At 44.7% G+C, this 17683-nt stretch overlaps 1 protein-coding gene across 3 annotated transcripts in view; it reads right to left on the bottom strand.

Moving 5' to 3' along the window:
* The window catches only part of gas7b (growth arrest-specific 7b), a 489810-nt gene that overhangs the window by 133492 nt on the left and 338635 nt on the right, over positions 1 to 17683 (bottom strand). For 2 of the 3 annotated variants that reach the window (XM_038777398.1, XM_038777400.1), the window contains exons 4-5: positions 14619 to 14704; positions 7454 to 7507 (exon numbers count right to left, since the gene is read on the bottom strand). In XM_038777398.1, the coding sequence (XP_038633326.1) occupies positions 7454 to 7507; positions 14619 to 14704 (140 nt within the window). The remainder of the gene's footprint in view (positions 1 to 7453; positions 7508 to 14618; positions 14705 to 17683) is intronic. The other variant, XM_038777399.1, reaches the window with a different exon arrangement.

Genomic DNA, 17683 nt, shown 5'->3' with positions numbered 1-17683 from the left:
CTAACACAAGGCCTTAATTGAGAGCAGTCTTAGAATAAAACTAGTAAAGGATTGATGGTGACTATGATGTAACCAACCACATGAGACCGTGAGATAATGCTCCTCTTCTCTGTGGGACTTCAGCTTGATTTCTTGAATGTTTACAATGAGTTTAATTTATGATACTTTTGTTGGTGCTCAAGTGAATACTTGATGATTGCTCAACCTGATTGAGTGCCTGATTGCCAATTATTCTGCACACTTAGAAAGCTAGGGGGACACTTAGTGAATTCATACACACACAAAATTCATTAGTTAGATATAATTTGACTAATGTCCATTTTTCTTATCCACTGGGTTCGCACATTGAATCTCATGTATTCCATAAGCACTATTTAATTGGTCTGCAGGTAACAAGTACAGAAAACTAAGCGGTCCAGAACAGAATATAGAAAGCTATTGGCCTATGTGTGCTGCTATGCAGGAACTATTAATTTTTGCCAAGCATACAGAGCAAAAGCTGCAATGAATGTAAGGCAACTTCACCTATACAAATTAGATCATTTTACAAAGCTTACCATTTGGATAAGCTGCTGCAAACAATGATGTCCACATTAATTATGGAGACCAAACCATTAAGTACACATGATGTAAATAATTTATAAATAATGCCAAAGTGTGTTAACTTTCTGAAAGAGAAAAAGATATAGAAGCAGCAATTTAACCTCACAGCTCTGCTCAAACTCTGCTCCTGAGATTTAGGGCATCAATAGAACTGTTTGATTGAATGACTGCGTTTTAACTTACTGCCAGCCATCTATTATTCATCATGTATTGTGGTAAAATTGATTGTTCTGTAATTACAATATAACAGTTATTAGGGATGAAGGTTTGTGTTCTTTCAGAGCTTTTGTGAATCAGAAAGGCTCAGTGCCAAAGTCATGCCTACAACATCGGGCAGGAGAACACAGAAGACATCTTCTTTCACTGCCAAACTGGATAGACACTGGACACAACGATGCTTAACACTGCCAAAAGTTGTGGATTGTCACATCCCCCACTCTCTCCCAACCAAACTGCAAGTAACCATTAGAGATCCTGATCATTAGACTCGCAGAAATGAATTCTTCCCAACAGAACTCCAAGGCGTGAATTTCTTTTTGATTTAAAGAAAGGCCGTCACATTTTAGCCCCCCTAAAGGCTTCACTGGTTACACCAATGAACAACTGACAATGCAGATTTTTAAAAAATTTTGTTTTTTACAAATTTAGAGTACCCAATTAATTTTTTCCAATTAAGAGGCAATTTGGCTTGGCCAATCCACCTAGCCTGCACAAGCTTTGGTTGTGGGAGTGACACCTACGCAAACACGGGGAGAATGTGCAAACTCCACATGGACAGTGACCCAGAGCGTGATTGAACCTGGGACCTCGGCGCCACGAGGCAGCAGTGCTAACCACTGTGCCACCATGCTGCCCGACAATGCAGATTCATTAGTTCTGTGCAGCAAAGTAATCGGGCCTCAAAAGCAGTGGCGGCAGTAGAAGTACCTTCGATTTCACTGGGCTGGGGTGGCATGTGGTGGGTGGTATGTAAGGCAAGATGGCTGAGTATCTGCCCTGAGAGCAACTACTTCTGCTACAAGTATATGTGTCTGACTAACTGTGGTGAGAACAAAGTCTGGACTTGGATAGATGCCTTCAGAGTTAAATATCATGTCCACACTTAATGAGGCTCCCACATACAGAACATTCAACATACGCGAGGTACTGGAGAGTGCTTGATGACAAAGTGCACAGAGATTGCCACCATTTGGAGCGAAGACAGTAGTGTGGTGATAATGCTACTGGGGATGGGTTTAGTTCAGTTGGTTAGACAGCTAGTTCGTAATGCTGATCAAGGCGTGGGTTCAATTCCCGTATTAGCTGAGGTTATCCATGAAGGTCCACCTTCTCAACCTAGCCCCTCACCCAAGGTGTGGTGATTCTTAGGTTAAATCACCACCAGTCAGCTCTCCCCCTCAAAAGGGGAAAGCAGCCTATGGTAATCTGGGACTGTAGCGAATTTACACTTAGACTTGATAATGTCACTGGATTAGTGATCCAGAGGCCCAAGGTAATGCTCAGCAGATAAAGGTTCAAATCCCACCATGGCATTTGGTGGAATATAAATTCAATCAATAATCATAGAATCTCTACAGTACAGAAGGAGGCCATTGGCCCATTAAATCTGCACTGGCCTTCCAAAAGAGCATCTTGTCCAGGCCCACTGCCCTGCCCTTTCCCCGTAACTCTACCTAACCTGCACATGTTTAGACACTAAGGGGCAATTTAGCATGGTAGTCCATCTAACCTGCACATATTTGGACCCAGATGAAACCCACATAGGCATGTGGAGAACATGTAAATTCCACACAAGCAGTCACCCAAGGCGTTGTGAGGCAGTGCTAACCACTGTGCCACCATGCTGTCCAATCTGGAATTGAAAAGCTTATCTCAATAATGATGACCGTAAAATCATTGTCAATTGTCATAAAATCCCATCTGGTTCACTATTGTCCCCTAGAGAAGGAAATCTGCCATCCTTACCTGGTCTGGCCTACATGAAGCTTCAGACCCACAGCAATGGGGTTGATTCACAACAAGCTCTATGAAGTGTTGGGGCCAGCCACACAGTTCAAGGGCAATTAGGGATGGGCAACAAATGCGGTCTTGCCAGCCACCGACATCCCATGAAAGAATAAAAGGATTCTCTAAATGTATTTTTAAAAAATCAATGTTTCAAGTTGATCACCTTTTTTGCAGAAACATCATTGTTTTGCTCTCTCCACAGATGCTGCCTGACCAGAACATTTCGAGCATCTTCGATTTTTATTTCAGAACCTGCCTCCGCAGTATTTTGTTTTTTGTGCTTCTGTTTGAAGTGTTGTTTAAGGGATGAATGCTGGCTAAGACACAAGGGGTACTTCATTGCCCTTCTTTGAATAGTGCCATGGATCTTTTAAATCCACCCAGGGGGGCAGACATGACTTTGGTTTAACACCTCATCCAAAAGACACTGTGCAGGAAATTTAAGCCCTGCCATGGTTGAGAACGGAGGTGGACAATGCCCAAAAGCATCAGTGCCCACTGCCATTTTGGTTTCCTAGCATCGTTCCTGCCAGCTTTGCAATTGGTCTCCAAATTTACAGCACAATGAGGGCAGTTCAACTGCCTGGAGGCAGGCACGTAGCAGCAAGCCAGGGAAGATGGGCAGGGTGAGTGCAGGGTGCGGGCAGTGATACAGGAAGACCAAAAGGCCCTTCAACCTGCCAGGGGGCCGGTTTAGCCAATGGTCACCCTTTGGATGGATTCCCTCCCTCCTCCCTACCATGGTGACCAACTCTCACAGAGAAATTTAAGGGACAGTGTGTCACGGCGATTCATACAAACAGGGTGGAGCTGCCAGACCTGGGAAAGTGGGTGAGAGAAAACAGGACAGTGGACTCAGATACAAGATGATCCTCTAAAGACTGGAGGGTTGAACACCCTGCTCCCACTCCCCCTACTGTCTCACTCATATCCTTCCCACCTCTGCCCACCCCCTCCTTCTCCTTCCGACAGTGATATCCTCCTAATTTCACTATTTAAAAAAAAATTACATTTTTGTAATTGTTGCAAATAGGCACCTTCATATTGAAGTGCCCTTTGAATTACGTACCATTCTTTGAAACCAGCTGCTTCTTGTTTGCAGCTGGAAAGCAATTAATAATCCCTCCAGTTGAGAGAGGGCCACCTTTGTCCTTCTCAGTCAATCCTTCGGGATTGAAGGTAACTTGATTCCACTCCAGTGAGATGGGTTCTGAGATGGCCAACAAGTCCAATTGTAGACTGCCATGTGCAGAACAGTAAGAAGTCTTACAACATCGGGTTAAAGTCCAACAGGTTTATTTAGAGCGTTGCTCCTTCATCAGGTCTATCAGGTCCACTCACCTGATGGAGCTACGCTCCAAAAGCTCGTGATTCCAAGTAAACCTGTTGGACTTTAACCTGGTGTTGTAAGACCTCTTACTGTGCCCACCCCAATTCAATGCTGGCATCTCCACATCATGTGCAGAACAGGCAGTGGATGAAGGATTGGGTAGATGGGCTGTTTTTGAGATTTTTGGACTCTCTCAGATGTTTCGGTTTTGCCTCTGTATGCTTCTGCTGAAGCCGCTTGATGGGTTCGGTGCCTTCCTGAATTTTCTCTATTTCGGTCATCAGCCAGCGACTCCCATGAGACAGTTGATGCCTGACCTCTTCAGAGATGCTTTGAGGACATCCACTTCCACTGTCCTCCTGCTGCACATGAGTAGGTGCTTTGGGAGTCTGGTGTCAGGTACACCTATCCCGCACATTGGAGTCAGTTTTGAGTGATTTGTGCCTCGATGCTGGGCAGGTTGAGATAGCAGAGAGGACGCTGCTATCAGACTGCTTTTCTTGCTTTCGGATTTGGAGAATCTTGTGAAGGGACCTCTGGTGGTTCTTCTCCAATGCTTTGAGGTACCTGCTGTAGGTTGTCCAAGTCTCCGAAGCAGACAGGGTTAAGGGGATCACTGCTGCCTCATCTAGGATTTGAGAGCCAAGCAATGAGAACTTACCAATGGAACTACCACAGACGGTATTTCTCTGAAGACTTGGTCGAACAAGGCTGTGTCATTGCATCAACTCTCTCCTCCATTTTTCTTGCTGCAATACTGCACCTTACCTATAGCACATTACCCACAGGTATGAGGATAACCTACTGAACAGGTGGAAAACTGCGCAAACTACACACGTTCAATCCAAAACTAAAATCTCTCTAATTCAGTCACTGAGCTTTAGGATTCAGGCGACGTGAACTCCAGGTTCATTGTCGACTCCTTCTCTGAATCATGTGAGAAAATTAAACACCCAATAAACTGCCACCCTGTATCAGATGGGGAACCTGCATCAATGCTAATTAGGGGGGGGGGGGGGGGGGGGCACAATCAAAATTCCATAGTGTGACTCTTTCCTCCACCTGCTTCGGTACGCAGGTGTAGTTCCAGTTCCCACCTCAAAACAAAATTACTTCCGAGCATCTTAAACTATGCAGAATTCCTTCATTACTGCACTGAAGTGACAGCCTGGAATATGTGCTTAAGTTTCCTGAGTGGAACATAAACCAGGATAAAATGAGGGGAAGCAAGAATTTGCACCATATGACATTACTACTTAATACCTTAAACAGCTGAGATATGGGAGAACTGCAGCTATAATTTTTACTGAGCAATATATTATGAAATTCAAAGGTTAATGCTGCAAGTTCATGCTCTGAGCACACAACTTCATCTGCCAAGAACACATCAGGAATGTTGGTGTACACTCCCTGAGATTTACTATCCAAGGACTGATGAAATAATTAACTCACAGGAATATCCTATAATGAGCAATTTGTGCTGTTAAGTGGGAATCAATACCATGTAACAATTTGTACATTTACTGAAGACACTCAGAGATAAAATGTGACTAATAGGAAGGCTTTGTGGAAATCAATTTGGTCAGTAATTGGAACAGCGCAATAAGTTCTCACCTAGTTAGCAGAGCTATATAGATCTGCAAAGCTTATACAGAACTTCTGCTCTAATGGTACATTACATTTCTCTTCTAATTCAAAAAGAGACAGGCAAGCTTACTTTGTCCTTATTTATGATCTCGAAGACATCCTTCAATGAAGTGCATGCAGGAGTATTCGTGAAATTCAATATAGCAGGGGTACCTAATCAGAAACCCTCATACTTGCACTCATATTCATTATTTTTCCCATTTGAATGACAAGACGGTTTGGAAAGGACTGTCCCTATTGATGTTATCTCAGTGTTCGGTAAATCCTAATTGTAACACCAAGTGTCAGGAACTTGAAATATATGCAACATAACAGGACCCACAAATTCTTTTGTTTTTTTTTATAAATTTAGAGTACCCAATTCATTTTTTTTCAATTAAGTGGCAATTTAACGTGGTCAATCCACCTAGCTTGCACATTTTTAGGTTGTGGGGGCGAAACCCACGCAGACACAGGGAGAATGTACAAACTCCACACAGACAGTGACCAGAGCTGGGATCGAACCTGGGACCTTGGGGCCGTGAGGCCACAGTGCCAATCCACTGCGCCACCATGCTGCCCCACAGGACCCACAAATTCAAACACCATAAAATGACCTCAGAGACTTCACGGTGCACAGTCGACGAAGACAAAATGATTGACATCCTTGCAATGTAGCATCCCGCAATGCTCGTGCTTTTCCTTTGCACATAATTGAGGCTAACACTCCAGGACAGTGCAGAGGGAGTGCTCCACTGTTGAGAGGCGCCGTTTTTCAGATGTGAATCTGATGCCCGGCTACACTCTTGGGTGGACGTAAAAGATTCCATGACAGTCTCTCTCCTGTGACGAGTACCACAATAACAGACTTATCTGGTCATCTTCAACATGGCTGACTGGAAAATCTTGCTGTGCGCAAATTGTGTGCTGCATTTCCTAAATGACTATGTTGACTGGGACTACAAAAGTAAAGCACATCATTGGCAGCGATGCTGTTTGAGACATCTTGAGGCCGCGAAGTATATATACATACGGTCTTTGTTTTTACTTTTTGCACTGTATCAATGTTTGAAATGGAAACTTGTGAGCTGACAAGTGCCTAATGAAAAATAGAGTTGGCACTGGAGAGCTTTCCCTACACATGTATGTGCCCAGAGAAAGATGGCAAATCACATTGTGGTTATCAGTTGAAAGAGCAAGGCAGCCTCAATGCACAGCACTTCAAAATCCCCAACCCGAGAGATTTTGCAGGAGTTGGTCCCTAATGTGGAGTTTCACTCAACTGGAGTGCGGATTGTAAAATTGCTGAATCACGTGCCCAAATTGGGGGTAACGTGTCATTTTGAACTGGTCCACTTACGGGAGTCTCTGAAACTGGGAGAAAAAGTACTCTGATGGGAACAAACGCTGGAACAAAAGTCACAGAACCAAAATCTGCAAGACAGCTTGGAAAACATACGGTTAATTCACTACAAATAGAATGGAGCACAGCTGCTAGCTGCAGGATTTTGCTTCCCACCGTTCACAGACTGTGGAACACTGAATCAACCCTCTCTCCAGCTCTCTCTCTCTCTCTCATCAGCTCTCTAGATGCACATATTTCTTCTAGCTTCAAAGTACAATACATCACCATAATTATTAGGTTATTCAGAGATGGAAGAAAAATGAGTTCTGAAATAAAATATTTGTCTCTTAAGAGATCTGGAAATGGAATGGATGTCTCTCGGCACTTGTAAATAATTCTGAGTTTCCGCTCGTCCCACTCTATTCAGCTCTCGTCACCATAGCAACAACAAACTGCTGAGATTATTTTAATAACAAGCTTTGCTGTCGATTTCTTTTGGGGGGTGGGCTTCTCCCGTTGTGTCCTCAAAGCAGCTTACTCACCGTAATGGTGCTCTCTTTACTTTGTCTTCGGGTGGGTGAACCTACTCCGGGACTCTGAGGGAAAGAGAATGAAGCGTCAGTAGTCATCCTGTTCCAAGGGAAGCAAAACAAAAAAAAAAGTCAGGCCTGAACTCTATCACTTCAGCTCACTCGAAGCCTGTTCTGACCCAGCTTTTTCCCCCAAAGTCGCTCGCCCTCCAGGCTGGTGACTTGTGACTCAAACTCGTCGGATCTGGTTGGTGAGACAAACAAGAGCGTCCAAAGCTTTCAGTGACCGCCCGAGGCGGCCATAGCAAAGGCGAGCGAATCAGTGCATGAATGCCTGTGGGAAGTGGGAAATCATCTCGGGATTCGATACACAGGAACTTCCAACACCCCCCCCAACCCACCTCCCCCAGTGTGTGCACCCTTCAACAATGCCTGCTTCTTTTCATTAACTGCTTCACTGCCAAACCCACACTTGTTCGAAACATTACAGCTTTGTTACATACAGTCACATTCAGTGCTCTCCCACCTCTCCAATCACAACAAATGCTCATGGAATATACTGATCAGCCCCCTCGCCCACTCAACTAATTTAGTGGATCTGTCAAGCGACTAATGCTCCAATAATTTGGCAGCACGCTGACTCCATTTGATCTGAGTTTGGAGAATGGATTCTGGGCAGAAACAAGCACACCAGACTTGAATCTCTCACAAAGCAATACGCAAGCAGCACCCAGTGCTTCCAGCTCCACAGGTTACCTTTTCCCTTTATTATTTTCAACCCTTCGAGATAACAGATGATCACACTTGGATCACATTGGCCAGCCCCGATTATTTCCTTCTTCCACCACAAATGGTCAGTTTACGTTGGGCTGCAGTTATGTTGGAAGCATCATCTTCCAGGAGTGATGTTCCCCACACACAGATGTGGGGCATCAGACAGATAGGGTTCTCACACCTGAACACTTTTGATTCCTGACCCTTCCAGGATGATGCCACCAGGGCACGCTACCACATCACACCGTCACACTTGATTTCATCAATTTCTGAAGCACTGATCAGAAATCAGCAAGGAGTTTCCTGTTTTATATAGGTTCGTATTACACCAGGCAGTCTACACATCCAGCGAGCCCCAGAATTTTCTCACCACCTACAAGGCGAATAAATTATCATTCCTCAGAAATGTAACACATTAGGAGAATATTATTACTGAAAATAGAGACGTGTTGCCGAAGCTCTTCACCTTGCTCTCATCAGGGCAAACGCAAGAATGCAAAATACACAACTATCATAACAATTTATACTACAGGAGAAAAGGGTGTTGATTGGTTGACAAGTCAATTCTGATTGGCCAAGGCCAATTTCCATGGGGAAAGCAACAGGAAACTAGGCTCCTCACGTTCCTGGGTAACTCAAAAAATAGAACGGGTCTTTGTGTATGAATGTAAATTGCTTCTGTGTCCATTATTAGATATGATTCCACGATTGGGAAGAACTTAGTGAACAAGCCTGAATGCGCTAATAGCTACACTAACAGCCAATTTAAGATAATCAGTGGGGCTCATTTTCACTTGCTGGAAATGACATAGATGCAGGAGCTCAATCTATGCAAACAAAAGTAATATTTTCAAGCTCTCAGTTTATCTAAATTACCCAGCTGCTCAGGGAAAACTATAATTGCCCACTGATGTCTCTATGACAATACCTCATCCAGAGTCAACTTGCCAACCAATCAGTAACCTTTTCTCCTTTAATACAAATTACTGCAATCATTTGAAATTTGGTATTCTTGTGTTTGTCCTGATGAGTGTAAGACGAAAAGCTTCAGTAACATGTCTCTCTTTTCAGCAGTATTCAAACACTGTATGAGAATATTGGTCGGGTGAATAGGGTGAAGCTGTTCCATTGGCGGGAGGATCAGTAGCTGAAAGGCACTGATTTAAGATAACCATGTCAAGAGCCAGAGGGGAAATGAGCAGATGTTTTCAATGCAGTGAGGTATGATGCAGGAAGTGATTTCCTGAAAGATGATGGAGAAAATTCAGTAATAACTTTCAAAAGGGAATTTAATAATGCTGAGAAGTGGGGCGGAAGGGGGGGGGGGGGGGGTGAGGATTGCGAGGAGCAGGGGTGGGATTAATTGAAAGTCTTTTCAATGGAATAGCATAGGCGCAATGGGCCAAATGATGCAACAGAGAAGGAAGCCATTCAATGATATAAAGAAGCTGAAGCAGTTTTTAAAACTTTAATATATAGTGTGACAGATACTATCGAGGGATACCTCTTGGGAAACTAAGGTGCGCAGGCAATGGACAAAGGCTTTCTGTGTGACCTAAAACACTAGGATCATGGAGGAAATTACTCTGTCAGCTCAGGTGGAATTATATGGAGTGTATTTCACCACCTTCAGAACATAGGAGAAGAAGGGGGTGGGGACGTTGAGAAGAGGAGGAAAAATTTCTTTATTTTTGTATTTTAAAGAGAGAAACAGGTTTTCCCTCCCTTTTACGAAACTCAATACAATCTTTGGCCAGGCCCCAGTCTTGAGGAGAGGTCCACTGAGGGACCAATATTAAAGTTTGAAGATTCAAGATGCATACAAAGTGAATAAAGCCACACGATTCCATGTATTTGGAAGAAACAAAATTTAATTTTACTAAAGAAGTTCAGAAAAATAAAATAATTTACAATATTTATCTTTTACTCTAACATTCAGGGAAAGTATGAGGTACTTGTGAACCAACAGGCAAACCGTGATCGGACACAGCACACTGCACAATAGATGCAACCAAAAAAGATTCCATGGAGTTATCAACGGCACACCCAGAGATTTATCACACTGTGAGCCAACCAATCTCACCAAAACGTTTGTATTCTTGCAAGGGTTTCCAATCTCCACCTTTGATGGTCTTGCCTTCGTTTTCTCTCCAATCTAGACACCTTCAATGACAGTCCACCCACAGGGTTTCAATCTTGCCTTCTGAGATTATATTCTCTGCATTACCAAGTATACTCAAATACAAGATCAAAAGCACAAATTATACTCTTCGGCCATGCCAAGCAGAACTCCACTTCTCCAAAAGGGTCCTGCTGTCCAATTGGCCCACAGCACAGAGTCACCTACCTTTGGTTGCCTTTGTGCATCTTCTGGACTTTTCATGGGCACATTTCATTTGAAGTCTGCGAATTGCAGTCCTTACCATGTTTTTAAAAAAAAAAACTTAATTGGAACCTCTTTGTATGCCCGATTTTGTCCTTTGCCTCTGGGACATTTCCTGCTTGACTAAAATTGACTCCAATTGACTATGCTGTTCACTGACCCTTGATCTGATCTGGTGACCTATTAAAACATTTCAAGAGTGCCCCACCCTTGTTACCAGGCAGGAACAAATGTAAGAAGCATTGGACCATCCTGTACTTTAAATGAATGGATTTTATAACAAGCTGGTGTGGTGACATCCTTCACATTACAGCTGAAGTACCTGTACCAATACCTGAAATACGGCTATTTGACACCGGGCAATGCCTGAAAACCATTTTGAAATGCTGCACTTGTCTAGGTCCAGGGTCTGTTTCAGGTTCAGGGTCTTGACTACTGGTTATCCTTCTACTCAGTTATGCCTCCGTCTTCTTCATTCACATCTTGCGTCTGGATTGAGTCTCTCAGAAAGAGGAGCTTCCACATTTTATTCCTGTTGTGGAGCCACTCTCCCAGTCTAACGGGGAAAATCTTTCCTCTGGCTTTCCTTGGTCTTGGTTCTTCTCCAGCAGGCACCAATCAAATGTAGGTGAACAGATGGCGTTGGGATGAGAGAAGCACATGACTGCTGGAGAATGCAACGTGGCTCCACAGCCTCAGGGTCACTCCCGATATCTGTGGCAGTACCCGTGGAGGATAAACAAGCTCGTGATTACTGCTTAGTTCACAGTTTGGAACATCATACAAGGTGGGATCCAAGGTCCAAGGCAGCATTGGATGGAAACAGTTGCCTTCGGGTTAACCTGAATCCTGATCTTTTTAGTTTAGTATTTGCTCATGGTTTTTATTACATTCAGGGTCATCAGGCAGAGTGCAGGTTAGTCGTCAAAAATTGAGCAAAATCTGAAATCAGGCACAGTCATGGTCCCAAAGATGCTAGACTTGGAACATGACAACTACCTCATTCTGGGCTCTTTCTTGCTTTAAATATGGGCTCATGTTCCTTTAAAAAATTACATTTCTATAAATTTAGAGTATCCAATTCATTTTTTACAATTAAGGGGCAATTTAATGTGGCCAATCCACCTACCCTGCACATCTTTGGGTCGTGGGGGCGAAACCCATGCAAACACGGGGAGAATGTGCAAACTCCACACAGACAGTAACCCAGAGCCGGGATCGAACCTGGGGCCTTGGCGCCGGGATCGAACCTGGGGCCTTGGCGCCATGAGACAGAAGTGCTAACCACTGCGCCACCGTGCTGCCCTAAAAAAAAAAATCATTGACTCAACACAAGAAGTTTGTAAATAAGGGTAAGCATTCCTCTCAACAGGCCCATTTAACAGATTATCATATGAATAGGCAAATGGGAAACATTATTCTGCTTCTTAAGTGCCTGCCTCGATTTAAAAAAAATTACACAGGCTTGACAAAAACTGTTGTTTTGTTAAGGGCCTAATGTCGGTTTTAAGTTCCGATCGAGGCATCGGAAGAGCACACCAGTTCTTTCTGGCAGTGCAGTCCTACAGCTTATCTTTCAGAAGCCGAAAATGAACATTGTTGCACTACCTCAAGGTCTATTGAAATAGAGATTGAAGATGCTGTTTTGAATGCAGTCTTCAAATAATTTGCACTGTAATACGTTTTTAGTACAACAGTAGTACACTTCCATAGTCAGAGATCAATTGTACAATATTCTGTTGCTAGATATACAGTACCAGAGTGGTGCTGCTATGATTACAGCCCAACATTGGTGGTACGGCAGTTTAAGAACTAAGTTTCACGATTCTTTCCAGGAGATCCACGATCCATTCGAAAACATGGAGCTGGACTTTGCACTCCATCTCTTCCCCTCCACCCCTTTCCCCTCCGCCCCTTTCACAGTCATTTTCTAATGAATCAGAATTTCCCTGCACAACACAAGCTGTGGGCATACCCCACAGACAACGTCACATAACAAACTCTCCCCTAGTCTCCTTGTACTCTGGTTTGGACTCAGCTTCTTCCAGGAGGGGACAACTCTTGTATGGGAAGCTAATTCTGAACCATTATGTACTTCGATGGCAAACACTGAAAATCATCAAGCGTAGATTCCGCTGAACCAGACTGAGATCACAAACAGTGAGCAGGAGGCTCAATGATTGCTGCAATTTTTAAAAATTCAGTCATGGGATGTTGGTTTCGCTGGCTAGGCCAGCATTTATTGCCCAGTTCTAATTGCTTTTGTGAGGGTGGTGGTGAGCTGCCTTCTTGAACCACTGCAGTCCCAGAGGTACAGGTCCAGCCACAGAAGTGTTCAAGAAGGAGTTCCAGATTTTGACCCAGCAACAGTGAAGGGATGCCGATATATTTTTAATTCAGGACAGTGTGGGGATTGGAGGGCAACTTCCAGGTGGTGGTGTTCCCATGTGACTGCTGCCCTTGTTGTTCTCAGTGGTACAAGTCATGGGTCTGGAAGGTGCTAGTTAAGAAGACTTGATGAATTTCTGCAGTGCATCTTGTAGATTGTAAACACTGCTGCTACTGTGCATCGGCGATGGAGGGAGTGAATGTTTGTGGATGGGGTGCCGCTCAAGCGGGTTGCTTTGACTTGATTGGTGCCAAGCTTCTCGAGTGTTGTTGGTGTTGCACTCATCCAGGCAAAGGGAGAGCATTCTGTCACACTCCTGACTGGTGCCTTGTAGGTGGCAAAATGGCTTTGGAGAGTCGTGAGGTGAATTACTCGCCACAGGATTCCAAGCCTCTGGCCCGTACTTCCGCACTTGATTTTTTAAAATTTAAAGTATCCATTTTTTTTTTAAATTAAGGGGCAATTTAACATGGACAATCCACTACTCTGCATATCTTTGGGTTGTGGGGGGTGAGACCCACGCAGGCAGGGGGTGAATGTGCAAACTCCACATTGACAGTGGCCCGGAGCCAGCATTGAACCCGGGTTCTTGGTGCTTAGAATCCACACTTGTATGGACGGCAGGGTGGCACAATGGTTAGCACTGCTGCCTCACAGCACCAGGGACTGAGATTCAATTTTGAACTCGGGTGATTGTGTGTGTGGAGTTTGCACTTTCGCCCAGTGTCTGCGTGCAGTTCCGCCTGGTGCTCCAGTTTCTTCCCACAATCCAAAGGTGTGCGGGTTAGGTATATTGCTAAATTGGCCCTAGGTGTGTTTATGGGGATAGTGTGGGGTTTTAGACTGGATTGGGTGCTCTTTCAGAGGGTTGGTGTAGGCCCCTTGTGCCAAATGGCCTCCTTCTGTACTGTAGTGATTCTATGATTGTAGCCACTGTATTTATATGGCTGGGCCAGTTCAGTTTCTGGTCAACAATAATACCTAGGGTGTTGGTAGCTGTCCTAAACTCTGCTCAGCTCCAACAATTCCAAACAATTCCATGGCTTGGACTCAATAAAGGAGGGAATTATAAAATAAATCAACAAGGGAGATGGTTTTCCAACTCCACTGCGCATATGACAATGCAATGAATTCTGTGTTCATAGGAGGAAGAGCCAACTCGTTGTCTTTCTAGTTTTACATCAATATAATGCGACAAGAAAAGTGAGTGAAAAGTGATTCCATATACACAACACACACATGCTTTTTTAAGGAAAACTATTTTGAGGACAAGGACTGCATAAAATGTGTACAAGAATTTAAATCAATATTCTCATTAATTTTCATAAATCTCAATCAAGCAGGCAATATACAAATCCCGCCCTTACAATTTGGGACCCAGCCACCAACTGAATGAAAGTAAAAAACAATGCATTTCTATACATCCAAAATTGAACAGAGCAAAGTAATGAGCAGAACATATAAGCATAAGTCTGTAACTGAATTGCCTGGGTTTTGAGAAGATGAAGGGGGCAATGGTTGCACTTTGGACACACGTGTTAAGGGTTGATCTGTTGCTCAGGACTGGGAGTCCCGCACTTTAGGATTTTGGTACATTGTCCCTGAGCTGTGGTGGAGGGTGAGGAACATACCTGTGGATCACTGTTGGTCTTTCTCAAAGCCATGTGCGAGGTCTCCAAATGATGCGACAGGCTCCCTGATGAGTGGAAGCCATTCACTGTAATACAAACACAAGCAACCCTAATTAAAAAAAGACAGATCTGATCTAGTCCAGACAAGATCTGATTTTCAATATGGTCCAGAAACAAAAAGAAATTATATTTGTAATCCACTCACTTAAAGACATTGAACAGCTCCCATCCTTTGCCTGAGAAAATACCCAAAGTGCTGCCTCCTAATAAAATGCAGTACTTGTTTTTGTATGGCTTTTCACTGGTGAATCGGACAGTAAACAAGCTGGTGTCTGTAGGTCCAAGAAAAGAGATGGTTTCCAAGGTCCTCTGGAGATGGCATATTTTCCCGACAGACTCGGACAATTAGTCAAAAGGTAAAGGGAGCTGGGTCTCGCCAATACTCGCTGCAGTTATAATTTGCTGAAAGCCATAAAATGTGTGCCTGGTTGCAAAAGGTGCGGCTGCTAATTTCCAGTTACGAATTCAACCTTCCTCTATCAATCCATTATGTGATATCACACAGTTCTAATCACACAAGCCAGTCAACAAATCGCGACAGGAAGGATCTAATCAGTTGATGGAAACGGTACCAGTGAGTCATAATGAAGGTGGTGTTTTGTTTCCTTTAGCTTTTTCTACCTTTCTCACTCGAAGAAATTATATCTGTGGACCATAAGATAATGGAGTAGAATTAGGCCATTCGGCCCATCGAGTCTGCTCCGCCATTCGATCATGGCTGATATGTTTCTCATCCCCTTGTTCCTGCTTTCTCCCCATAATCCCTGATTTCTTTATAATCAAGAACCTCTCTATCTTGGTCCTCAAGACAGTCAGTGATTTGGCCTCCGCAGCCTTCTACAGCAATGGGTTCCACAGATTCACTGCGCTCTGGCTCCAGAAATTCCTCCTCATCTCAGTTTTAAAATGTCGTCCCTTCAATCGGAGGCTGTGCCCTCAGGTTCTAGTCTCTCCTACCAGTGGAAACAGCCACATCCACTCTATCTAGGCTTTACTTACTCTGTTACAGCAAAAGGAGCTAGCTGTTTGGTGTGTCAGTTCTAAGGGTTAAAATAGTATACAATCTGGCAGTAAAGTTAATAAAATATTTTATTAAAAAATCAGTGCTTGGCCCTTGACTCTTTACAATTTATATAAATGATTTGGATGAAGGGACTGATGAAATGGTTGTTAAATTTGCAGATCACACAGACATCAGTAGTAAAGTAACTTCTGGAAAAGGATAGATCAGTAGGTGACTGAGCAAAGATCTGGCAAATGGAGTACAATGTGGGAAAATGTGAGGTTGACCATTTTGGCAGAACAAATACAAAAGCAGCATATCTAAATGGTGAGAGCAGCATTTAGGGCAGCACGGTAGCATGGTGGTTAGCACAATTGCTTCACAGCTCCAGGGTCCCAGGTTCGATTCCCGGATTGGTTCACTGTCTGTGCGGAGTCTGCACGTTCTCCCCGTGTGCGCGTGGGTTTCCTCCGGGTGCTCCGGTTTCCTCCAACAATCCAAAGACGTGCAGGTTAGGTGGATTGGTCATGCTAAATTGCCCTTAGTGTCCAAAGATGCCCTTAGTGTTGGGTCGGGTTACTGGGTTATGGGGATAGGGTGGAGGTGTGGGGTTGGATAGGGTGCTCTTTCCAAGAGCCGGTGCAGACTCGATGGGTCGAATGGCCTCCTTCTGCACTGTAAGTTCTGAGAGATTGTGGTGCTGGGATGCAAAGGGATCTGGGTGCCGTAGTGCATGTGGTTGTATGCAGGTCCAGCAAGTAATTAGCAAAGCTAATACAATGTTATCAATTATTGGAAGGGGAATTGAATACAAAAGTAGAGAGGTTATGTTTCAATTATATAGGGCATTGATTGGTGAGACCACATCTGGGGTACTGTGTACAATACTGGCCTCCTTATTCAAAGAAAGATGTAAAAGCATTGAATGTAGTTCAGAGTGGTTTATTAGATTAATAGCTGGAATTGGCAGTCTGTCCCCTGAGGAAAGGTTGGACAGGCTAGGCCTGAGTAAGAGGCAACTTGATTGAAACATGCAAGATCCTCAGGGGTCTTGACAGGGTGGATGTGGAGAGGATGTTTCCTTTTGTGGGAGAATCTGGAACTAGGAGTCACTGTGTAAAAATAAGAGATCGCTCATTTATGACAGAGGTGAGGAAAAAAAATTCTCAAGCAGGTTGAGAGACATTGGAACTCTTCCTCAAAAGGTGGTTGAGTTCGAGTCTTTAAATATCTTTACAGCTGAAGTAGATAGAATCTTAATAAACAAGGGGCTGCAAGGTTATCGGGGGTAGGCAGGAATGTGGGGCGGGATTCTCCGTTCCCGCGCGGAATCGGGATGACCGTGGTGAACTCGGCCAGGTTTCACGACAGCCTCGGAGGCCGCTCCTCGCACCTTATTCACCCTCACCGGGGGGGGGGGCTAGGAGCGGCGCTCCGTAACTCTCGGCCGCCGGGCCTTGACGCTTGCGTCAAAGCGGCGCGCCGAGAATGACGCGACGGTGGCGCCCAAGTGACGTCAGCTGCGCATGCGCAGTTTGGTCAGCTCCAACCCGTGCATGCGCGGCTGATGTCACGACGGCTCCAACCCGCGCATGCGCGGTTGCCGTCTTCCCTTCCGCTGCCCTGCAAGACGTGGTGGCTTGATCTTGCGGGGCGGCGGAGGGTAAAGAGTGTGTCGCTTGGCGACGCCAGCCCGACGATCAGCATTTGGCGCCCATGTTCACGACGGCAGCGACCAGGTGTGGTTGCCGCCATCGTGAACGTCGGGCCGGAGAATCGGCGGTCGCCGTGAAAAACGGCAAGTGGCGATTCATCCGAGCGGGGGGTGGGAGAATCGCGGGGGGAGCCAGGGGGGCGTGTCGTGAGTCGCCCGGCCCTCCCGCGATTCTCCCACCCGGCGTGGGGAGCGGAGAATCGCGCCCGTGAAGTTGAGGTTAACATGAGATTAGATGTGATCTTGTTGAACGACAGGGCAGGCTCGAGGGGCCGATTTGCCTACTCC

This window comes from Scyliorhinus canicula, chromosome 18 (genome assembly GCF_902713615.1).
Source record: "Scyliorhinus canicula chromosome 18, sScyCan1.1, whole genome shotgun sequence".
In the NCBI taxonomy this organism is placed as follows: Eukaryota; Metazoa; Chordata; class Chondrichthyes; order Carcharhiniformes; family Scyliorhinidae; genus Scyliorhinus; species Scyliorhinus canicula.
This window is presented reverse-complemented; position numbering and strand designations above follow the sequence as displayed.